This window comes from Dama dama, chromosome 4 (assembly GCF_033118175.1).
Source record: "Dama dama isolate Ldn47 chromosome 4, ASM3311817v1, whole genome shotgun sequence".
Classification (NCBI taxonomy): Eukaryota; Metazoa; Chordata; class Mammalia; order Artiodactyla; family Cervidae; genus Dama; species Dama dama.
In genome coordinates this window covers 54,763,067-54,788,332 of record NC_083684.1, presented here as the reverse complement: position 1 = coordinate 54,788,332, position 25,266 = coordinate 54,763,067, and the positions used below count along the sequence as shown (strand labels likewise).

At 48.0% G+C, this 25,266-nt stretch overlaps 1 protein-coding gene across 1 annotated transcript; it reads left to right on the top strand.

Moving 5' to 3' along the window:
* Positions 1 to 8,311: 8,311 nt before the first annotated feature.
* On the top strand, positions 8,312 to 16,482 carry LOC133054390 (cytochrome P450 2A13). The gene is made up of 9 exons (XM_061139354.1): positions 8,312 to 8,491; positions 9,028 to 9,190; positions 10,280 to 10,429; positions 10,683 to 10,843; positions 12,240 to 12,416; positions 13,672 to 13,813; positions 14,505 to 14,692; positions 15,314 to 15,455; positions 15,972 to 16,482. The coding sequence occupies exons 1-9, from the start codon at positions 8,312 to 8,314 to the stop codon at positions 16,151 to 16,153; spliced, it is 1,485 nt and encodes a 494-aa protein (XP_060995337.1). The 3' UTR covers positions 16,154 to 16,482.
* The last annotated feature ends 8,784 nt before the right edge of the window (positions 16,483 to 25,266 follow it).

Sequence of the window (25,266 nt, the reverse complement as noted above, 5' to 3'; positions counted from 1 at the left end):
CATGGACTGTAGCCCACTGGGCTCCTCTGTCCATGGAATTCTCCAGGCAAGAATCTTGGAGTGGGTTGCCATTCCCTTCTCCAGAGGATCTTCCCAACCCAGGAATTAAACCCATCTCTCCTGTGTCTCCTCCATTGGCAGGTAGGTTCTTTACCACTTGCGTCACCTAGGAAGCCCTGTTTGACCCCATAGAAGCTATTCAACCATTACCAGAATCAGAAACTCCTCAGAGCACTTCCAAAGTATGACCACTCAACCCACTTGTAAATTTTGTTTTTCTTTTTTCGAGTCTGCCTCCTTCATCCCTGTTGTCATCTGGCAAACTTTCCCCCTCTCTCTACTCTAAGACCTGCCATTCTTCTGGGAAGGAGGTATTTCGGTGGCCATAGGTGTGAGCTGTCCAAACAAAAAAAAACCTTGGCTTTCTTTGACTTTCTCTTTCACTGCATTCCAACCAACACTCTTGTTCAACCCACCCTAATTCCTGTCATCACTGAAATTTGAAACACAAACATTTCACTCCCTGACCAAAGCCTCTTATTCTCTAGGCTCACTTACCATTTCACTGCCCATGACCTGGAATGGTAACACTGGTTGACCGAGTCTTTGGTTAATGTTCCAAAGAATGCAAACTCGATAGAATGTTAAGTGTCCTTCCTATTAAGATACCTTTTAAACATATATTTTAACATTTTGGATTTTTTTTTTTTTTCAAAAAAAAGTTTTTTAAAAATGACAGGCTATCAGGGGCAGTTTTTTGATCATTCATAAAGAAAAAAAGGTAGGATTTGGCAGTCTAGAGTGGTGGTGAAGAGTATGGAATTTAGAATCACACAAGACCATGTCCAGACTCCATCTTCATTGGCGATAAAACCCAAAGCAACTCACTTCCAACTCTTTGGGTCTTACTTAGCTCATTTGCAAAATGGGAATGACAAAACCAACACCATAGGCTTGCTATGAGAACTGTAATAAGATCAGACTCATTAAAAATTTCATACATTAAGATGATAAGTTCAATGAATGATATCATTATCACAGTACTAGTATTTAAAATTTAAAACAAGAAGGCTCACTTAAGCTTCTTTTTGGGGGAACTCCCTGGCAGTGCAGTGGTTAGGATTCTGTGCTTTCACTGCTGAGGGTGCAGGTTCGATCCCTGGTCAGGGAACTAAAATCCCATAAGCCACACAGAGTGGCCCCAAAAAGGAGAAAAAACAAAACAAAAGATTCTCATTTGGAACTTGTTCAAAGTGGTGGTTTCTCAATCCTGTGACTGTCCCAAGTGCCACTGAACTGTTTGCTTTAAAGGGTTCATTTTAAGTTCTGCACATTTCACTTCAACTTTGAAAAAAGACTTCCTTGCAGCCATGAGCCAGGTTTTTCCTAAGAGTTTTGGGTCAGGCTAGCAGGAAGAGGATGGAAAGTTGATGGATATGGTTGGGAGAAAGAGGGGTGTTGCTGTGAAATACATCTGTTGTGCTCCATTTGTCTCACACATCCAAGACCTAGCTTGGACCACCCCGCTCTCGCTTGGACCACCCCACTCTCTTCCCTTATTGTGAACTCATCCCACAAGACCCAGTTTAAATGACATGACACCTCCTCTACCAAGCCTTCCCAATCCTCAACCCTAAGTGGCAATTTATTACTAAAAATTACTAACTAATCCTAATGGCATCATTGAGGCCTTTAATTTATCCAGGTCTGCTCTCCCACTAGTCTAAGAAATCCCTAAGCACAGGGACTATGCCATGGTTCAACATGCCAAAGTTGAGCTCGTTTTTCTCTTGCCTCAGACCTGTTCTTCACCTGTCTCCCCAAACCAATAAATAACACTACCATCTCTCCCCACACTAGACTCTTCCCTCAGCCTCACCCCAGTACAGCCAACACAGAATCAAGGAAGAAATAGTTCTTCCTTCTGTATCTTTCTCCATCCCATTCCTCTCTCTCCATCCTCATAGTCCTGTCCTCTCTCACCTGGTTTCCTGTATGAGTCACTTCCTCATCTCTTGGCCTGTAGTCTCATCTCCAAAAATTTGAAAAATCTTTCTAAAACACAAATCTGACCATTTAGTTCCTCTGCTTAAAAGCCTTCTGTGATCCCCTGCAGCTTCAGGACAGAGTCCAAACTCCCCACCCCCGCACCCGATCCCCAGATCCAACTCCTGCTCATGGCTCCAGACTCATCAGTAAACACGGCCCCAGATCTCTGTGCTCCTAACAGCTCTCATCCACACTCCGCAGGCCTCTAGGCCTTTATACAAGCTGACTCTGCCGGCAACTCTCCCTCCCTATCCTCCCATTGAAGAGTCCCTACTGAGGCCTCTAGTGGCTAACCCAGAACCTACAAGGTTGAATCAAGCGCCATTTCTGGACTCGGACAGACACCTCTGCCTCCTTCATCCCAGCCCTGACCCCTCTCCCTGTGTCTCCATCTTGACCTTGACCCCTCTGCCCATGTCCCCCCATCCTGATCTTGACCCCTCTGCCTGAGTCCCACTATCATGGCCTTGACCCCTCTAGCCGTTCCGCCTCTTCCCAGCACTATCCATTCTGGGCTGTCGTTGTCTGGTGACTGATCTGTCTCCCCCTCTGGAGAAAAAGCTCCATGAAGGCAGGTCCCAGGGCTGTCTTGGCCACCCTGTGCCCTGAGCATCACCCAGCATAGGCCGGCATGAAGCAGTGGGTTCTGTGAACACTGGTCAAATGCCTCTATTAAAAGACTTAATTAGGAGCCTGGGGATAATACCGTGGGAAAGAGAATTTCCTGAGAAGCTGATTCAATGGGAGTAACCTACCTCAGAATGATCTCAGGACACACACCTGTCCTACGGAGGCTTTTTCTACCTAATATGATCCTTAAAAACTGAAGGAAGTAATATCCTGAAAAATAAGGGAACTGTTTGTTTTTTAAGAAGAGAAGTGGAGCTGGGCCAGGGCTCTTGGAATCCAAACACAGGGAAGCACAAGCAGAGCTGACGTTCCCATGTTTGCAGCGTGGCTCGCACGCTTACATACACCAGAATACACACACACAAATCCATACGCTCAGGCACGGCCATGAGCTCTACAAGCACAGATGTGCACACACAGTCACACATCAGGCTGGACCCGGAGACACACATGTTAATATCCCCTATCGGACATATCCCAAAGCAGGCACTCACATTACCCACAGACAGATGCAGAGGCCGGCGTGCATTCAGCCATACTGGCAACAGACACGTGCACACCCCGTCATGCACTCACACACATAAACACGTATGGATACTCACTCATGCACACACACACGCTCCACAAAGATGCATAAAGTCATACATCAATCTGACACGCTGAAACATACATGCACAGACACCTCAAGCATGCACGCAGAAGTACACACACATTCAGATGTATAAATAAGGAGACATCAGAAAAGCTTCATAGAACATTCTACAATATATCTGACCAGTCCTCATTTCAATTACCAAGGGCATCAAAAACAAAGAAACCAGAAATGTCTGAGAAACTTACAGCCAAAGAGAGCTGAAGGAGATGTGACCATCAAATGTAATGTGGTATCCTAGAGGAGAAGGGGCATTAGGTAAGGGGAGGAAATCTGAGTAAAGCATGGACTTTAATAATAATAATGTATCGGCCTTGGTTTATACTTCTAATACGAAACATACTAACCAGACTTTCCAGGCTCAGTGGTAAAGAATCCGCCTGCAATGCAGGAGACGTGGGTTAGCTCCCTGGGTTGGGAAGATCCCCTGGAGAAGGAAATGGCAACCCACTCCAGTACTCTGGCCTGGGAAATCCCACCGACAGAGAAGCCTGGTAGGCTACATTCCATGGGGTCACAAAAAGAGTTGGACATGACTTAGCAACTAAACAGCAACAACCAGACTAATCATATTAATGTGAAATATTCAATAATTGGAGAAACTGTGTATTGAGGGAAGGTGTAACATGGGAATGCTCAATTTTTCTGTGATATAAAATTCTTTAAAATAATCTTTTTTTAACTTTTTTCAGTGCTTTTTATTTTTTTATATTATACAAAACTTTACCAACCACTCAATACTTTTACCAAAAGAGGGTGGAAATGGCCTGGCCTTGACTTACAGAATTCTTTCCATGGTAGTACAATGTAACTAACCTCACCTTCCATCTAGACTGAGGATCCCCGCTGCCTGCATCTCAGAGGTACAAAATAAAAGCCTATCAATTCAACTGAAAGATATGTCTCTAAATAAATAAATACGGAGAAAAATGACTGAGGCATCTAGGAAAATCCACTGGACAAAATGACACAAATATAAACAGATCCAAAAGCACACAAGAGGGTTGAAGGGCAGGCTGACCTGCAGGGAAAGAGAAAGAGCAAGACACACAAAAAGTCAGAAACAGGGGGAGAAAGACAAAGCAGAACGCTGGGCAGAGCCCTGGGCAGAGCTCCATGCCTGCCCAGAGGGTCTTCCTCAGACACTGCCTAACCACCATCCCTCCAGGAGGTGCCTAAGAGATCCACTTCCTAACACAGCTCCAGGAGGTACAGTTTTCGTTTGTTTTTAAGAAGAGACGTCTTCATGTTATCTTATTTTTTTGGTGGTACTGGGTCTTCGTTGCTGCGTGGGCTTTCTCTAGTTGCGGTGAGCGGGGGCCACGCTTCGTGGTGTTGCACGGGCTTCTGATCACGGTGGCTTCTCCTGCTGCCGAGCAAGGGGGCTTCGGTAGCTGTTGCTCTCGGGCTCCAGAGCGCAGGCTCAACAGTTGTGATGCACCGGCTTAGCTGCCCTGCAGCAGGTGGGGTCTTCTCAGACCCCAGGGATCGAACCTGTGTCTCCTGCATCGGCAGGCGGATTCTTTCCCACTGAGACATCAGGGACGTCCAGGGAATACAGTTCTGCTGTTCGGAGGAAGAAATGGGGGGAAGTTCCCCCAAAACTTTCTCTTTCTCCTTTTCCAAAGGAAAAACTTTCGAGACTTTGTGCCAGAGAATGTAAAATACAGAGAAATGCTTAGAGAAACTCTTATCTGTGGCCTTCATTCCATGGATTGATGGTAAGAACGGATGACACTGACTGAGTGCTTACTGCCATGCAGCTCAAATGCATTAACCTACTGATTCCTTACCAAAAGAGACTAAGAGGTGGGTACCATCATTGGCCCCGTAAGGTCCAGAGAGATGAGGTTATCTGTTCAAGGTGATACAACCACAGAGGGGATTCCAATCTACGTCTTCATCTTGCTCTTAACTACCCTTCCACTGTCCTGAAAGGGACACTGAGACCCAGCAAGGAGAAAGGATTTTCCCGGGTTCACCACTAATCCTTAAACTGTTTGTTGTTGCTGTTGTTTTCACTTTTTTCAGTGCTTTTTATATTTTTATAATATACAAAACTTTACCAACCACTCAACATTTTTACCAAAAGAGGATGGAAATGGCCTGGCCTCGCCTTACAGACTTTTTTTCCATTGTGGTAAAATGGAACTAATTAACCTCACTTTCCATCTGCACTGACGATCCCAACTGTCTGCATCTCAGATATACAAAAATGAAGTCTATTAACTGATTATGGGCTACTACTCTGGAAGCCCATCTCCAGGCCACCACAGGCTAGCATATGTCCTGCCTGCCTCCGGGAGATACAACACGTGATGATGGACAGTAACCTCTCGCTCCATGTTCCAGGGGCCAACATCAAAGTCAAATTCACTTGACCTCACTGTCCCCCAAGGGCTTCTCCTCCCCGCCCAGCTCGCAGCAGCCTGTTTGAACACTCAATGCCCTCGCTGGTGCCAATCTCATTGAAAAACAGACTCCCCAAATTTCTACCTCCCTCTTTGTCATGGGATAAGGGGGAAGAGGCGGACACAGGCATGGGGCCAGCCCAGGTGCAGCTGGCGATCAGGATTAGCGAGACTAATACCTGCCAACCCGGAGCTAATCTTCTTGCCCTCCTCTTCCCCCTCCAAAACCAACAAACAACTTTCATCTCTCTGCTTTGTTCTCTGCCCTTTGATCCCTCTCCAAAGGACTCAGAGCTCAGCAGCCTAGAATGATCTAGCAAGACGCCAGCCCTGGGAGGACCAGCCTCACCCACCTGTTCTTGTCCAAGGTTAGAGGTGGCACCTGAGCAGGGTTGTCCGACTGTCAGAGCCTGTCTGGGGTCCATCCGGGGCCCCCTCTCAGGCCCACGGAGGATCCATCTCAGCACCCACAGGATGGTCATATCAGAACCCACTGGGACCCACCTCTGGATCTCTACGCTGCCACCCTTATGCTGTCCTGAAGGCAGCCCCAGGGGCCATCTGTGCCCTCAGAGTCCTCTTGATACAAGTGGCTCTATTACTGTTTTCCTGGCATCAGGGTCAGTATCAACATGTTTAATCCTAGAGCCTACCTGGGGGCAGGCTCAGTGCCAACAGGATACCCTGCCTCCCCAGGGCTACCTGATGCCAAAAGCAGAACCTGCTAATGTAATCCCTGTGTCCAAGGCTGATGCCAATGTCAGCACTCACCTGCCTCTAACCTTGACTCTCACATGGCCCCCAGGGTGGGCTAGGCCAGTCAATGGAAGGAGAACCAGGAGAGAGTTCCAGTTCCAGCTCCCTCACCTACTACCTGTGTGACCTCCAGCAAGTGGCTTTATAGAGTCCCAGGCTTCTCAACTGCCAAGTGAAGACAATGATAAACCAGCCCTGCTGTTATAGGGATTCAGTAAGATGATGAGGATGTGGACGTAATCTTCACAGTTGGTACTGTGATGGGGTTAAGTGTCATTATGAAGGAAAAATGTCAGTGAAGGGAGGACATGGGACCACTCCTCTTTTCTCTTCCCCCACTTCAGAATCCCAGGACTTCTCTCTGTTCCTGACACTGGAGTTTACCCAAATCTCTCCTGACATAGTCCCCTCTGCCTGCTAACAAAAGTCCTGACACACCAGGAATCACCTCTAAAGGGGACTTCACACACTCTCCAGTACAACCTTCTCTTCCAAATACTCCCTTTGCACTGGTGCGTGCGTACTAAGTCCCTTCAGTCATGTCCAACTCTGTGGGACCCCATGGACTGTAGCCCGCCAGGTTCCTCTGCCCATGGGATTCTCCAGGCAAGAATACTGGAGTGGGCTGCCATGCCCTCCAGGGGGTCGAATCTGCGTCTCTTTCATCTCCTGCATTGGCAGGTGGGTTCTTTACCACTGGCACCTCCTGGGAAGTGGGGAAACCCAATTCCAGAAAGAGGAAATAAGTACCAAGCAGGAGAGAGAGGGGTCACATGCATGCCTCTTGCCCACTCTCTCTCTCTTCTGTCCTCATTATACTCACATGTAAAATGTGAAGCATTAACAATAATAGAAATGATAATAGTCAACACAGTGGACTTCCCTAAGGATCTGGGTAGGGAACCAGTGGGATGCTGTGTGAATTCTAACCCTTGAAACATTGGGGATTTTTTTCGGTATCAGACTGATGGTTATTACTACTTCTCAAGCCCTGGCCAGTTCCTCTACCAGTTGAGATTGTGAGTTACTATTCTCCAGTTCTGTGGAAAGTTCCACAGATGCACAGCTCTGGTCTTCTACCTCTTGCCCAACCATAGATGGTCAGTTCTATGACCCCTACTGTGACCTCGCTTTGAGGTTCCGATGAAGCTTCTGGGCATCGAGAGCGAGCAACATGTCCAAAATAAAAGCAAGTCAACATCTGGGATCAGGTGCTGAGTCTGCATCCAGCTGGACTCTGCTCCCAGGAACCCCACACCCACAGCAGGGGTCCTTTCTCACCTCAAGACCCTCGAATCCATTCCCTGGAATTCCCCCCACCATCACAAGACCCTTCAACCTACAACCCTCCTCACCAAAAGGCCCCCAAATCCACAGCCACACATCCTGTCCATTCTAATACCCTTACATCCAGATCTGTGATTTCCACTTTCCCAAGACCTCCAAATCCACAACTTTGGGGGTCCCTTCTCACTCTGAGATCCCAAGCCCAAAGCTCAGGGGCTCCCCAAAATCTTCAGTTCTGGAACGTATCTATAGTCTCCTCCAAAATCCACAGCCCTACGACAGTCTCTCCCCACAGACCACAAATTCCACCTTGGGGCCCTCTCCTAGTTAACCTGACCTGAGGTCCACCCCTGTCCTTCCTGGTTGGCTGGGTCCCAAGCTAGGCAGGGAGCATAGTGGGGAGTGGACATCAGAGGTGAAACAAGACAATTATATAATCAGGACCAAAGTCTGTCCTGCTTTTCCAGGTAGTATAAAGGCCTACCATCTCAGACATCACCAACTGGCCATCACTCCAGTTGCCACCATGCTGGCCTCAGGGCTGCTCCTCGTGGCTTTGCTGGCCTGTCTGACTGTCATGGTCTTGATGTCTGTCTGGAGGCAAAGGAAGCTCAAAGGGAAATTGCCTCCAGGGCCCACTCCTCTGCCCTTCATCGGGAACTACCTGCAGCTGAACACCGAGCAGATGTACAACTCCCTCATGAAGGTGTCATGGGGCAGAGATGGGGGGACGGGGTGGCGGGGGGGGGGGGGGGGGGGGGCGGCCTGGCCAGTTCGTCTAGGGCTTTATGGCAGGGGATGGGCAATGTTGGGCTAGAGTCTTAGGAAAGAAGAAGGGAATTTTAAAGATCCAATACCAGGGTCCTGGGGCTTCCCTCATGGCCCAAAGGTAAAGAACCCATCTGCCGACACAGGAGACTCGGGTTTGATCCCTGCACTGGGAAGATGCCCCAGAGAAGGGAATAGCAACCCACTCCAGTATTCTTGCATGGGAAATCCCATGGACATAGGAGCCTGGCAGGCTACAGTCCATAGGGTTGCAAAGAGTCAGACATGACTGAGTGACTCAACAACAACAATAACAATCGGGGTCCTAGCCAGGAAAGACCGTATCTTGGGCTGTCCAGCTCCTTGATAGTCAGAACCTGTGAGGAAATGCATCCCAGTATGTGAGGTCTGGGTACAGGGCCTGTTCAGAAAAGGGGCTACTCCCACTAACTAACTCCCACTCACCTCTATCAGATCAGTGAGCGCTACGGCCCTGTGTTCACCATCCACCTGGGGACCCGGCAGATCGTGGTGCTGTGCGGCTATGATGCTGTGAAGGAGGCTCTGGTGGACCAGGCTGAAGAATTCAGTGGGCGAGGCGAGCAGGCTACCTTTGACTGGCTCTTCAAAGGCTATGGTGAGGGAGACTGAGGGGAAGGGGGCATGGTCAGACAGACTTCGGGGTCCCCGGCTTTTTTCTCCTGACTGCCTCTGCTATTCCTGTCTCCAGTCCTGCACACTGCTGCCTCCCCCTGCTCTATCTTGTCTTAGAGTTTCTGCGTCTCTGTTTCTCCCTGCTTCTCTCTGCCCCTGTCCCCTTTCACTCGATGTCTCTTCTTTCTCTGTGTCTCTTAGAGCCTCTTGGGATTTCTGCTTTGGAACCCCGATCCTCTATCTCCATATGCCTTTTGGTCTTTTTCTTCTTTTCAGCTTCTGGGCATCCCCCAGTTTCTCTCTCCTGCCATCTCTCTTTCTTCTTCCTTCGTCTTAGAATCTCACATTATCTCAGCTTCAAAATCTCCATGCCTCCATCTCTTAGTAACAGTCTCTCTTTCCCCCCAGGGCCTCTCTGTTTCTTTCTCCCTATTTTTCTCTCTTCTCTTTGTGTGTGTCTGTGTTAGTCACTCAGTCCTGTGACCCCATGGACCGTCTCCAGCCAGGCTTCTCTGTCCATGGGATTCTCCAGACAAGAATACTGGACTAGGTTGCCATTTCCTCCTCCAGGGATCTTCCCAACCCAGGGAACGAACCCAGGTCACCTGCATTGCAGGTAGATTCTTTACCGCCTGAGCCACCAGGGAAGTTCCTTAGAATTTGCCACGTTTATGTCTGCCTCCCAGATCTCCATGCATCTTACTTCCCTTCCTTCCCTCCTCTGTCTCCTCTTCCCCTGAGTGCCTCTGTCTCTTGACCTATCTGTCTTGCCTCACTCTTTCCGATTCTGTTCTTCGCACTCGGTCTCTTTCTGCATTTCTCTGACTCTGCGTTGTTTGTCTCAGTCTGTCTCTGTCTGTCTCCCCGTTCTCTCCCTCTCCCCTTGCTCTCGCCCACCCCCTACCCCTCCTTCCCCTCTGCACCCTACTCTGGCTCTCTACCCCTTCTTCTCCCCGCTTGCTCTCTCTGTCCGCCCCTTCTCCCTCTAGCGAGCCCGGGAGCCCGGGAGCCCGGGGCTGATCTGGGCCCTGCCTCGCTCTGCCCTCGTCCAACTCCTGCGCTGCCTCCGCAGGCGTGGCGTTCAGCAACGGGGAGCGCGCCAAGCAGCTCCGGCGCTTCTCCATTACGACGCTGCGGGACTTTGGCGTGGGCAAGCGCGGCATCGAAGAGCGCATCCGGGAGGAGGCGGGCTTCCTCATCGAGGCCTTCCGGGGCACTCGCGGTGAGCCGGGGCGACTCTGCAGTGTGCGAGGAGGAGGAGGGAAACACCGGACGCGGCCACGCGCGTTCCGGCCCGGGAAGGGGGCCCGTGAGCCAGGGAGCCCGGCGCTGGTCTGGACCCTAGGGTCCGGGGCTGGAAGTTTAGCTCAGCACTGCCGTGCCCCCCTTCACTTCTCAGACGCCATCAGACAGCCGAGCTGACTCTCCGCTAAATCCCTGTCTCTCCCCAACTCCCTCCGCTCTCATCCCCCCAGGCGCCTTCATCGATCCCACCTTTTTCCTGAGCCGAACAGTCTCCAATGTTATCAGCTCCATTGTCTTTGGGGACCGCTTTGACTACGAGGACAAAGAGTTCCTGTCACTACTGCGAATGATGCTGGGAAGCTTCCAGTTCACTGCTACGTCTACCGGGCAGGTAACCCGAGTCGACCTGGCTCTACCCTGCCCCTACCGCAACCTGCCAAATGCCCTCCCCCAACACACACACACACACACACACACACACACACACACACACACACACACACACACGAGACAAGTGCCCCAAACTCCCATCCTCCCCCAGAGAGGGTCCCCTCAAAACCAGACCACCACTCTTGCACAACTCAACAGTTGCACCAAAGCCCAATACTCAGCCTCTAAGGACACCTGGATATCTCAAAAGATGCACCCTCCACCAAAAAAACAAAAGAAGAAGAAAGAAGAAAAAAAAAAAAAAAATACCCTGCAGAAAAGATACATGTCCTCAACCCAGCTTTCTTACCAGGACAGATGTCCTCATCCCAGCTTATCTTAGTCTCTAACAAGTGGTCCCTTTTTCGACACTCCATCTCAAAAAAGGGGAGGGGACATCTTGGTGGTCCAGTGGTTCGGACTTTGCGCTTCCAATGCAGGAGGCATGGGTTCGATCCCTGGTCGGGGAACTAAGATCCCACATGCTGCTTGGCATGGCAAAAAAAAGAAAAAAAAAAAAGATATTTTCTTTCCATCTGAATTTCTTAACACCTGGCAAGTGGTCACCTCAGCCCACTTCCTGACTACCTGGACAGCTGGTGCTTCAAAATTCAGCCCACCAAAATCATTGGTTCTCCACAGAGATGTCCCAAAACCAGCCCGCTGGAATCTCCAGAGACTGCCCCCTCGCCAGTTCACTTAAATAGCTGAACATGTAGACAGGTACCCCAACCAAGACCCCTAAATGCATAAACACCTAGGTAGATTTTCCCCACACACCCAAATAAGTGTCCCCTGACCCAGCTCATTTCCAGCACCTACAGAAGTGCCTTCCATTGGCCCATTTGAATATCTGAACACCTGAACAGGTATCTCCCCACCTTAACACCTGCACTCCCAACCCCACTTTAGTACCTCAACACCTGCACAGAAACCCCAACCTAGACCCCTCTAAACATTGGGACAGTTGTGTCCAACTGAGACCACACCAATGCCTAAACACTTAGGCAGGTGACCACCCCCCATACAAGTCCCGCCTGAATAGCTAAACACCTGGACAAGTGTCTTCCAACCCAACCTCATCTGAACATATGAACCCCGGGTGTGTTTCTCCAATCCAACATCATCTGAATATCTGAATAGGGTCCCAGTCCATCTCACTTTAATCCTTGGACAGGGGCCCTCACACGTAACTCATTGTGAAAACACATTCCCATCCAGCCTCATCAAAATCTGTAAACATCTGAGCAGGCGCCTGTAACCCAGTACCTGCCTTGTCCTGAGACAGGGCCCACTCCCACCAGGTCCTGCACACTGACAGCTGTCCTTCCCTCCCCTTCTCCCCTTCCCATCCTCAGCTCTACGAGATGTTCTACTCAGTGATGAAATATCTGCCAGGGCCACAGCAACAGGCCTTTAAGGAGCTGCAGGGACTGGAGGACTTCATAGCCAAGAAGGTGGAGCAAAACCAGCGCACGCTGGACCCCAACTCCCCACGGGACTTCATCGACTCCTTCCTCATCCGCATGCAGGAGGTACACCCTCACAGCCAGGATGAAGAGGTCCAGAGCCAGGCAGAGGGAAATCAGGCTGGGGGTGGAGGAGAACAGAGGCCCGTTGAAATCACCCCTCCCCCAACCTAATAATAACTCAACCAGCTCTATGGACAGTTTGAGTAAGCTCCAGGAGTTGGTGATGGACAGGGAAGCCTGGCGTGTGGCCATCCATGCGGTCGCAGAGTTGGACACGACTGAGCCACTGAACTGAACTGAACCTAATAATCTTCACAATCCCAGGGATAATTAACCATCACTCTTCCACTACTGGAGTTCCCAGGTGGCACTAGTGGCAAAGAACCCACCTGCCAATGCAAGAGACATAAGAGATGTGAGTTTGATCCCTGGGTCAGGAAGATCCCCTAGAGGAGGACGTGGCAACCCACTCCAGTATTCTTGCCTGGAGAATCCCATGGACAGAGGGCCTGGCGGGCTACAGTCTATGGGGTCTCATGGAGTCAGACACGACTGAAATGACTTAGCACAGCACACATTCCACCTATTGAGCCGTTTTGCCCACAGGCAGGACTTATGAATGCGAATCATGGTAGCAAACCTTTCTGTAAAACTACCGTGCACCAGGTTTCCCAGGTTGCACGAGTGGTAAAGAATCCACCTGCCAATGCAGGGGACATAAGAGACATGGGTTCGATCCCTGGGTCAGGAAGATCTCCTGAAGGAGGGTATAGCAACCCAGTATTTCTGCCTGGAGAATCCCATGGACAGAGGAGCCTGGTGGGCTACAGCCCATGGAGTCACAAAGAGGTGGACACCACTGAAGTGACTTAGCATGCAGGCCCCAGTGGTTAGGACTCTGTGCTCTCACTGCCAAGGGCCCAGGGTTTAATCCCTGATCAGGGAAGATCCTGCAAGTCACGTGACACAGCCAAAAAAAAAGGGGGGGGGGTTAATTTGAAAAAGTAATAAAATAGAGTGTTGTTACTCACTCGGTCGTGTCTGATGGTTTGCGACCCCATGGACTGTAGCCCTCCAAGCTCCTCAGTCCATGCATGGAATTCTCCAGGCAGGAATACTGGAGTGGGTAACTATTCCTTTCTCCAGGGGATATTCCTGATCCAGGGATTGAACCTGAGTCTCCTGCATTGCAGGCGGATTCTGTCTGAGCCACCAGGGAAGGCCCTATAAAATAAAGAGGCAGGTCCAAAGGGAAAACCCCCAGAAGGGCCCTGAGAGCATAGGGGAGTGACTCACCTGGAGCCCTCTGTCCATGCAGGAGAAGGAGAATCCCAACACGGAGTTCTACAGGAAGAACCTGGTGATGACGACACTGAACCTCTTCTTTGCGGGCACAGAGACGGTCAGCACAACCATGCGGTATGGCTTCCTGCTGCTCATGAAGCACCCAGATGTGGAGGGTAAGGCTGGACAGGGCAGGGAAGCGGGCACCATGGACCCCTCCCCCAAATTCCTCTGAGCCTGCTGCAGTGGTCCCACCTCTCTCAGGGCCATGGACCCTCAGACACGCTCTGCTCTCTAGAGACTAGGTGATGTTTGGCTGATAAGCACCAGCCAAGTCTCACCAGCTGTTAAAACATTGAAAATATCTGAACTGATTGGTATATAGTTCCTGCGGCTGACCCAACCAAGTACCCACCGCCCCCTCCTCCAGACATTCCCCAGGACTCCTCCTTTGCACCTCCCCTGTGATTTCCATAGGACCAGGTGAACAGGTGGGCTTCCCTGGAGGCTCAGTGGTAAAGAACCTGCCTGCCAGTGCAGGAGATGCAGGTTCAATCCCTGGGTCAGGAAGATCCCCTGGAGAAGGAAATGGCAACCCACTCCAGTATTTCTGCCTGGGAAATCCCGTGGACAGAGAAGCCCGGCAGGCTACAATCCATGGGGTCACAAACAGTCAGACATGACAGAAGCAACTAAACAACAACAAAGTGAACAAGACCCTGCCCCGACAGTGTCTACAGCCGACATCTGATCTGAGTGGTCTGCATCCACACCACACATGGATGTCATGCATGTTGTACATATTTGGATTTTCATTCCTGCCCCGAGTCCCCTCAAGAGCTAAATACATTCTCCCCCCTCCCCTAGCCAAAGTCCATGAGGAGATTGACCGCGTAATCGGCAAGAACCGTCAGCCCAAGTTTGAGGACCGAGCCAAGATGCCCTACACAGAGGCTGTGATCCACGAGATCCAGAGATTCGGAGACATGATCCCCATGGGCCTGGCCCGCAGAGTCACCAAGGATACCAAGTTTCGAGACTTCCTCCTCCCCAAGGTGCTGCCCCACCCAGCCCGATCCCTGTGACCCTAAACCCCGTTGCCCTTAGAACCTTCCCAGCCCGTGACCCATGGGACCCACTCCCCTAATCAAAGACTTTCCCCACTACCGTGTCCCTGCCACCTTCCCCCTTGGAGACTCCTGAATTTCAGACCTCCCCAGACCTCTTGCCTCAAGGAATATGAACCCTATGTGACCCCCAAATTTCTGTCTCAAGAGAAATGAACCTCATTTCCCCTAGACCTTCAAGGACATGATCTCATGTCCCCCAAGCATCCTGCCTAGAGGGACACAAACCCCATGTCTCCCAAAATTCCTGTCTCAGGGAACATGACCCTCCCGCCCCCTCAACCTCCTCCCATGGGAAGCATGAACTACGTGTCCCCGAAACCATCTGCTCCAGGAGACATAGAACCCGTGCACTTCAAACTTCCCTTCTCAGGGGACATAAGCCTCATGTCAGCCAAACTTCCTGTCCCGAGGACATGAATCTCATGTCCCCCAAAGCACCTCCTTCAGAGGACCCCAACTCCCATGCCTTCCACTTGTCCTCACCTAGGGCACCCAAATTCCCCCTCCACTCCACCTTATCAAAGTCCCCTCCCTCCTCTCAACCAGGGCACCGAAGTGTTCCCTATGCTGGGCTCTGTGCTGAGAGACCCCAAGTTCTTCTCCAACCCCCGAGATTTCAACCCCCAGCACTTCCTGGACGAGAAGGGGCAATTTAAGAAGAGTGATGCTTTTGTGCCTTTCTCTATCGGTAAGAGACACTGCCAAGTCAACACCCACAGGGGCCTCCTCCATCGCTAAGGCTTAACCTAGCTTCTTTCTCCAGCGTGGAAGTCCTTCTTACCATATACCCTGGGGCCAATCAGCAATCCCCATAACTACCAAGAGCCTGGGCCAAAGCAAAAGAAAAGGAATGATCATACCCATTTCAGAGATAGGGAAAATCAAGGCCCAGAGTGAGAGATTTAAATCCAAGGTCATTTAAATCCTTCAGATTCTTAGAAAGGCGATGACAGCAGTAGTCATATTTGAGAGTGTATTTAGGGGCAGGGGGCATCCAAAGTTCCAATTGCTACAGTCTGGGCTCATCCCACCAAAAGTTCTAGGGAAACAGGCTCAGAGAAGAGTGGCAACTTCTCTGCAAGTCTCTCCAGCCTCGATATTCCAGCCCTTCTTCCCTGAGAGGATGCAGCTGGGGGTCGGTAGTGGGGGTCAGGCAACAGTGAGAACAGGCCTCACCTCCGTGCCTCCCACTCTGGTCCTTCAGGAAAGCGGTACTGTTTCGGAGAAGGCCTCGCCAGAATGGAGCTCTTCCTCTTCTTCACCACCATCATGCAGAACTTCCGCTTCAAGTCCCCACAGTTGCCCCAGGACATCGACGTGTCCCCAAAACTCGTGGGCTTTGCCACCATCCCTCCAAACTACACCATGAGCTTCCTGCCCCGCTGAGTCAGGGCTGTGCCCAGGGTAGCGCTGGTGGGAGGAGCAAATGGGGGAGGGCAGGGCCTGGGCGGGGTTATGGGGGAGGGGAGGGGCTAAGGATGGGGAAAGGAGGGGTATGGGAGCGGAGGAGAGGGGCAAGGGGCGGGGTTAGGGAAGGGGCGGGGCTAAGGATGGGGAAATGGTGGACGGTGGGGAGGAAAGGGCAATGTGGATAGGAGAGAAAGAAGAAACAGAACGGACTCTTTGTTCAGCTTGCTAGAGATAAGATGAGAGGAAAAGACACCTTATGTTATACTTTGAATAGTAACAATAGCAGATATTATTTATTGAGCAAGTATTCTGTGTCAGTTCTATGCTTAAAGTGTCTTAAACTCACCTCATTTCATGCTCACAAACCTAACGTGATAGGGAACAGTATATATGCCCATTTTACAGATAGTAAAGATGAGGCCCAGAAAGGTTAAGTCTTTCTGAGGTCCCACAGAACACAAGTCAGTCAGTACTCAGCAAGTATATGAATACAGATGGCCATACTTAACCCACAGTCCTTGGGTAGCATCCCTTCCTCAAGTGAAGACACAGCAACTTATTATATTATTACACAACCTGAACAGCTCTGTCCAGGGGACTTTTCCAGAGTCCTGACAGGCAGCTCACCTGGCTTCACTACACACTTGCCTACGCTCTTCCCCACTGGGGCACACTTCGGATGACAGAGCGTATTTTGTGCCTACCACTAGATAAGGTTACTGTGTCTGACAGGAGTCAGACTGTTGTTGGTGTTGTTTTTCTGGATGTGCTAGGTCTTCATTGCTGCACATAGGCTTTTCTCTAGTTGCAGCAAGCAGGGGCTACTCTTCGTTGCAGAGCTTGGACTTCTCATTTCGATGGCTTCTCTTGTTGCGGACGACGGGCTCTAGGGGCACGGGTTTCAGTAGTTGTGATGCCCCGGCTTAGTTGCCCCATAGCAAGTGGGATCTTCCCGGACCGGGCATGGAACCTGTGTCTCCTGCATTACAAGATAGATTCTTAGTCACTGGACTACCAGGAAAGCCCTAGAAGTCAGACTTCATAATAAAATGGATGGGAGAAAGAAGCACTTTCAGAGAAATGCCAGAAGTTTGGTAGCAGCACAGCCATGTTTGTGTGTGTGCATGTGTGTGCATGCACACGGGCAAGTATATGATCGCCTGTTCTCCAGAATATATGCAGGAGGTAATATTTCCTATGAGTTTCTGAAGGTGGGGCTCTCTCTGATGGATCTGAGATCTGTGGTGTGTCCCTGAATCGCTTGCTTACTCTTAGATAAGTTTGTGTATGTACCCTTGGAAGTGGCATCCTTCAGCACTGCACAGCCTGAAAACTCATACACATCTGTTGCCCTAATGGTCCGGGAGTGAGCAACGAGAATGAAGACAGAAAACGAAGTCTGGTGCAATGGATCAGAAGACCTGCATCCTCTATGGCACTGAGGTGCAGAGTCCACTCTGAGTCCAGCTTTTATTCCTAATTGCAGAATACAAGACTTTCTCAGATCTTATCTTTCTCAAGACACATGCTGTGTTAATCTCATACTCCTAAATGTCATGGACTACACTGACATAGTCCAGATCTCCTTGTGTTTGCCCCAGGTCATTCCCTCCTGGGCTAGTCTCGGGAACAATCAGCAAGGCAGTGTTCATGTCTGACGCTGACCCGGTATTCCAAGGTCCATGCTTTCATGATCCCAGTCATACTCCCTGCTGGGTCTGGCCTTGAGGTTTGTAACAAGGTGATTATTCTTAAGAAAAACATGCAAGATAATCATTAACACAGTTTCTTAATATATGCTGTTTTTCCAGGTGTTATTTCTGTGGAATTTCTCAAGGTTGTGAAAGTACATTATTAGGAATTCCCACTACACACATCAGCTTTAGATCTTTGTATTAGACCTCTGGTTAGTTCTAACCTTAGATCTAAATGCTACACAGGTGTTGCCTCCACAAAACTTGCCACACTTGAAGGACCAGTGATTTGAGAGGAAATCTGGTCCTTTGAAAGCTGCAAGTTTCCTAACAGGCTGATTCTCAGGATTTTCAATTTCCATTGTTTGTGTTTGACCACTTGGGTTCCATGAATTGGCTGCTTCATACTCATTGGGAAGAGCTAAGAATCCCCAGTGTCACATTCTTTATTATTACAAGCACACTATTTAACAATTCAGTGAAGTGAAAAGTGAAAGCGTTAGTCATGTCCAACTCAATGTGACCCCATAGACTGTAGCCCGCCAGGCTCCTCTGTCCATGGGATAATCCAGGCAAGAATACTGGGGTGGGTTTCCATGTCCTTCTCCAGAGGATCTTCCTGACCCAGGGGGAGAACCCAGGTCTCCTGCATTGCAGGCAGACTGTTGACCAGCTGAGCCACCTGGGAAGTCCCTAACAATCCAGAGACAGAATCAAACCTTATCACTTTAAGAGGCTTCCAGAAACCACACCTGGGGGAAATCTCAGAATTGTGGCATAACTAAACTGTTGACTCTTGGAACTGCAGGGTCCACAATCATAATTGTGGAATCTCAGGTTCCCACAACCTTAGACACAGAACATTTGAATTACTGATGCTTGGAATTCTTGAAGCTCAGAATTTTAGCATCAGAGTTTCCCCTGCCCACATGCTTGGGAACTGCATTTTTAGCCCCTCTGGTGGCAAATGTCAGTTCTCCAAGTTGAAATTTCCTTCTGAGAAAGAGTTAAGAGAAAAAAGGAAGGGCTGGAGCTAGCTGGGTTCTGACAATGAGGCACATCTCCAGGGAAAGGTAGAGTGACTAGCAGGTCTTTGTCCAGCACGAAGGGAGACAAGAGGGAAGAGAGAACAAGTATTAATCTCCGGAATCCTCAAACTTACACTTGAAAAGGGAAAAGCCTTGACTCCATCAAGGCATCACCAAAGGTGCCAGGAGAAGTCACTTTCTAACTACCAGTGTGTCCTTCTCACCTGTCCAGATAGACACTCCCAGCTTTGTTACTCTGGAAGGGCCAGTGACCCAACCCAGCAAAGAGACAGTGCTGGGGTGGAGGTGTGAACAGGAGCCCTGGATTCTGGTCCAAGCTTTGTTGCTATTAATAAGTCCTTGGGTCTTCCTGAGACTCTCTCTGGCCTCTCTTTCTCATCTGACTCCTTCCTCACAAGAATTATTTGAAGATTGAAATATGGCGTAGTGCTGAACTTAAAAACTCAATGGCTGCAGGGATGAGAGGATGAGAGTAGTGATGTTTCTGTGTGGCTTGTTTTTCACGATTGTCTTCTGCCGAGCCAAGAATCCTTAGACACCTGTTGTTGCCATAATGACAACCGCAAGTAGCATGTGTTGAGCGCCTGCTATGTGCCAAGCACCGCGCTGAGCCCCTCGTATGAGTATCACAAGTTGGGCTTACATCAACAGAAATATATCGTCTCACAGTTATGCAACCTGAACCCAAAATCAAGGCCAGCCAGATCATGCCCCCTCTGAAACCACTGGGGAATCCTTCCTTGCCTCTTCTTAGCTTTCAGTGGCTTGCAACAGTCTTTGGAGTTGCTTGGCTTGCAGCCATACAATTGGGAACTCTGGCTTTGTCATGACATGGTATCTTCCTTGTGTTTGTCTCTCTTCACATGGCCATCTTTTTGTAAGGATACCGGTCATACTCCAGGATGACTTTATCTTTACTGATTCTATCTTCAGTGATTCTCTTTCCCAATAAGATCACACTCTTAGGTACTGGGAGTTCAGACTTCAGCATAGCTTCCTGACACAGTTTAATCCATAACACCACTTACGCGTGCACTCATTCAAACCAGACACCTTACAAGTGTCTGCAAGGTGAGACTATAATGAACTCATGTTACAAATGAGCAGAGGGACCCAGAGGAAGTTTAGAGAATCTGCCCAGGGACTTCCCTAGCAGTCCAGTAGGACCAATGCAGGGGATGTGGGTTTGATCCCTGGTCTGGGAACTGAGATCTCACATGCTGAGGAGCGACTAAGCCCGCACACCTCAACTAGAGAATTTGTGTGATACCACGAAAGATCCCGCATGACACAGCAAAGATCCCGAGTGCCACAACTAAGGATTGACAGAACCAAATAAATAAGTAACTATTTTTTTAAAAAAAGAATCTGCATGAAGTAACACAGGACAGGACAAAGGCAGACAGCTGGGCTCCGGTGCGTCTCTCTGGAGGTTCCAATGATGATTCGGATGGACCCGTGCCCCCAGAGGAATTCTGAGAGAGGGCAATGGTGCTTGGAAGAAAGGTTTTGGAGAAAGGAGGCAGAGGGATGAAAATGCAGATGTCACATCACCCCTGACTCAGATGCCTGATGTCCACGTGTGGCTGTTCCCAGGATGCGTGTAAACCTGTATAACTGAAGCAGTGCTTTTCTTGCTCACGAAAGGCATGCTGATATTTTGTATTGTCTTCTGTTTTATTTTTTTAATGCTGGTGGCAACCCCTCAAGCTGCTTTTATGAATCATCAGTTTGATTCAAACTGCAGTTTGAAGAGCGAAAGCTTAAAGCTTAACTTGATGAGTTAGTCTCCAAGATCTTTTCCAGCCTGGGTTCTGCCCTCTTCTCCCAGTCTCACTTCATGGCATCCATTCCATGACACTAAATAGATCCTATTCCCCAAGCTCATCAAACTTCTGTTACTGTGCGTGAATTCATCACATCTGCAGGCATTTGAATCAACTGTTCCCTCTACCTAGAATGCCATTCCTGCCCTCTCTGCTGAAGGGAAGGACTGTTGCTGTGGTGATATTGGCAGGAATAACAAGCCAACAGGAAGGAAAGAATCCTTTCTTCCTCTACGAGGGACATTCCATTCTCCTCTAAATGGTCCAGTGGGATCCAGCAGGAAGTGGAGAGAAAAAAAAAAAATGGTTCCCAGGCTTTCCAAAGAAGTACCGCAAAGGAAAGTATCAAAACATGGCTTTGACGTGTAATTTTTCAGACAGTGTTGGCTACGGTGGCTACTTAGCATCCTACTCCATGATCTCTTGCAGAAAACAGAAGATAAGGAAATAGTTCTCAACTTGTTTTAGGAGGCCAGTATTCCCCTGATGCCAAAGTGAGACAATGATAGTACAAAACAGGAAGTTACAGACCAATATCCCTCATAAATACAGATACAAAAATTGTCAACAAAATATTAGCAAATCAAACCCATCAACATATATTTTAAAAAAAAGAGCAATACAGCCAGTGAGGTTTATTCCTAGGGTAAAGCCTGGATCAGCATTCAAAAATGAATGTTGACAAAGGAACAGATGCAATTCAACCAAGAAAGTATAGTCTTTTCAACAAACGGTGCCAGAAGAGTTGAATATCCACATGGATAAAAGAAATGAATCTGGACACAGCCCTGACACTGTCTACAAAAATCAATTCAAAATTGATCAAGGATCTAAATGTAGAATGGAAAAGAAGACTTTGAGAAGATAACACAGAAAATCTAGGTGTCCTTGGGTCTGACAATGACTTCTGAGACACAACACCAAATGTGCAATCCAATTGATAAGTGGACTACAATAAAAATCAAAACTTCTGTTCTGCAAAGGACAGTTAAGAGAATGAAAAATACAAGCTACAGACTGGGAGCAAATGCTTGCAAAGCACATATCTGATAAATGACTTGTATCCAAAATATACCAAAATAAAAAGACATAAAACTGGACAGTAAGATAAAAACCACCCAGGGACTTTCCTAGTGGTCCAGTGGCCAAGACTCTGTGTTCCCAATGCAGGGCACAGTTTCCATCCCTGGTCAGGGAACTAGATTCCACATGCTGCAATTTAAAAAGATCCTGCGTGGTGCAACTAAGACCCAGCACAGCTAAATAAATAAATGTTTCTTGACAAAAAAAAGAAAAAGGAAAAAGCAACCCAGTTTTTAAATGGGCAAAAATTCTGAACAGACCCCCACACCAAAGAAGAGATACACATAGCTAATAAGGATAAGAAGCAATACTTGACATCACATTTCATTAGGGAATTAACAAATCTTAAAAATACTGAGCTATCCGGGATGCACATCTACTGAACAGCTAAAATCCAGAACACTGACAAGACCAAGTGCTGGCAAGGATGTAGCACAACAGGTACTGTCACTGGTGGCTGGTGGGAATGCAAAAGGGCTCAGCCTCTTTGGAAGACAATTTGGCAGCTTCTTACAAAGCTGAACATTGTCTATCACATGACCCAGCAAGTGTGCTCTTTGGTATTTACACAAAGGGGTTAATGAAGTCTTATTCTTGAATTTCCTTGAAATCAAGTTCCAGCTCCTTTTTGCTTAATATCCCTTTCCTCAAATTATCTCTGCCCCCCTCTCATTTTACTATAAGCACTAAGAAGAAAAAGAAGAGAAAGTCATTCAGTCTTGTCTGACTCTCAGACCCCGTGGACTGTAGCCCACCAAGCTCCTCTGTCCATTGGATTCTCCAGGCAAGATATATTGAAGTGGGTTGCCCTAAGAGGTAAAAAGTAACCAGATTACACCTTCAATGTTTCGCTTGCAAATATCCTCAGTTAAATATCCAAGTCCATTATTTACAAGTTCTGCTTCCCATACAACTGTAACACCCAATTCAGCTAAGCTTTCTGCCACGATATGTTTCCTCCAATTTCAAAGCACATTCCACATTTCCTTCCTTCTGAGTCCTCACCAACAGTTCCTTTAACATATATATTTCTACCAACAATTTATTTAAGGCAGTCGAGACACCTTTTATCATGTGCCTCAAAATTCTTCCAGCCTCTACTCCTTATACAACTCCAAAGTCACCCACATTTCAGGTATTTATTACAGTGGCACCCCACTTTTTTACTATTCTATTTCACAGGCTTCCCAGGTGGTGCAGTAGTAAGAAACCTGCCTGCCAATGCAGGAGACGCAAGAGATGCAAGTTCAATCTCTGGGGGTGGAAGACCCTCTGGAATAGGAAATGGCAACCCATTCTGGTATTCTTGCCTGGAAAATTCCATGGACAGAGGAGCCTGGTGGGCTAGAGTCCATGGGGTTGCAAAGAGTCGGACACAACTGAAGCAACTTAGCAGGCACACACGGAGTAACAAATGTATGAATGTGATCAGATTAGAGGTAACTACCCCTTCCTCTGAAGTATATCCAATGATGAAAGAAAAAAAGAAGGAAGGAAGAAAAGGAATGAGGGGGGAGAGAGAGAGGGTGCCAGGGAAGAGAGAGAAAGAGAGCTCTGGATACAGGAAGAGAAAACAAAAACCGGAGGGACTTCCCTGGTGGTCCAGTGGTCAAGACTCCACGCTCCCAATGCAGGGGGCCTGGGTTCAATCCCTGATCAGGGAACAAGATCCCTTATGCCATAACTAAAGAGCTCACATGCCCCAGTGAAGATGGAAGATTTCGTGTGTCGCAACTAAGACCCAGAGTAGCTAAATAAATAAATAAATAAACTGGAGAAAAAAAAATCCCAATTTGATCTAAGTGGAAGTCCACGATTTATAGAGAGAATTTGTACATTCAAAAGATAAAAGAGACTGAATAGCTTTTGTGCCTTTACACAACAGATTCCAAATTAGCGTGCTGAAATGTGCAAACTGGCAAGCCTTTGTGAACATAATCAATACAGGGCTCAATACAGTTACACCTGGAGATCCCACTAAATTTAAACAAGATACTCCCTATAATTTTAAGGGAGTTACTGAATGTAAGTTCATGGCAAATAGGTGGGGAAACAGTGGAAACAGTGACAGACTATTTTCTTGGGCTGCAAAATCACTGTAGATGGTGACTTCGACCATGAAATTAAAAGATGCTTGCTTCTTGGAAGAAAAGCTATGACCAACCTAGACAGCATATTAAAAAGCAGAGACAGTACTTTGCCAACAAATGTCTGTCTAGTCAAGGCTATGGTTTTTCCAGTGGTCATGGATGGATGTGAGAGTTGGACTATAAAGAAAGCTGAGCACCGAAGAATTGATGCTTTTGAACTGTGGTGTTGGAGAAGACTCTTGAGAGTCCCTTGCACTGCAAGGAGATCCAACCAGGCCATCCTAAAGGAGATCAGTCCTGAGTGTTCATTGGAAGGACTGATGTTAAAGCTGAAACTCCAGTACTTCGGCCACCTGATGCAAAGAGCTGACTCATTTGAAAAGACCCTGATGCTGGGAAAGATTGAAGGCAGGAGGAGAAGGGGACAACAGAGGATGAGATGGTTGGATGGCATCGATGGACATGAGTTTGAGCAAGCTCTGGGAGTTGGTGATGGACAGGGAAGCCTGGTATGCTTCAGTCCATGGGGTCGCAAAGAGTCAGACACGACTGAGAGACTGAACTGAACTGAACATACCTGCAAGACCAACAGGTATGCCTGTATTAGCCACCGGAATGGTTGCCTTGTCTAAGTTCCCCATGGACCTAGCACTCATTACCCTAAAATATGCTATAGTGGGCATAGACACTCAAATATAACAACAATCATACACTAACAAATTGAATAACCTGAAAAAAGTGGACAAATTCCTAGAAACAGTCAACCTACCTAGACAGACTGAATTATGAAGAAACAGAAATATGAACAGATCTACATCTAATAAGGAAATTAGTAATCAAAAATGTCCCATTAAAGAGAAGCCCAAGACCAGATTGCTTCATTGGTGAATTCTATGAAATATTTAAAGAAGAAATAATGCCAATCTTTCTTAAACTCTTCCTAAAAAATTGAAGGGAAATTTTTCACAGTGTTTTAAACATCAGTCTTAGCAATATCTTTCTGGATATGTCTCCTCAAGCAAGGGAAACAAAAGCAAAAAAAAAAAACTCTGGGACTACATAAAACTGAAAAGCTTTTGCACAGTAAATGAAACCATCACCACAAAAAAGACAACCTACTGAATAGGAGAAAATATTTGTAAGTCATACATCTGATTAGGAGTGAATACCCCCAGGTATATAAAGAATGCATACAACGAACAATAAAAAACAAACAACCCGTTACAAATGAATAGAAGAGCTGAATAGACATTTTTCCAAAGAATACACACATGTGGCCAAGAAGCACATGAAAAGATGGAAAACAGTATTTGTTACTAATGTTCATACTGTCTAAAGTGATTTATG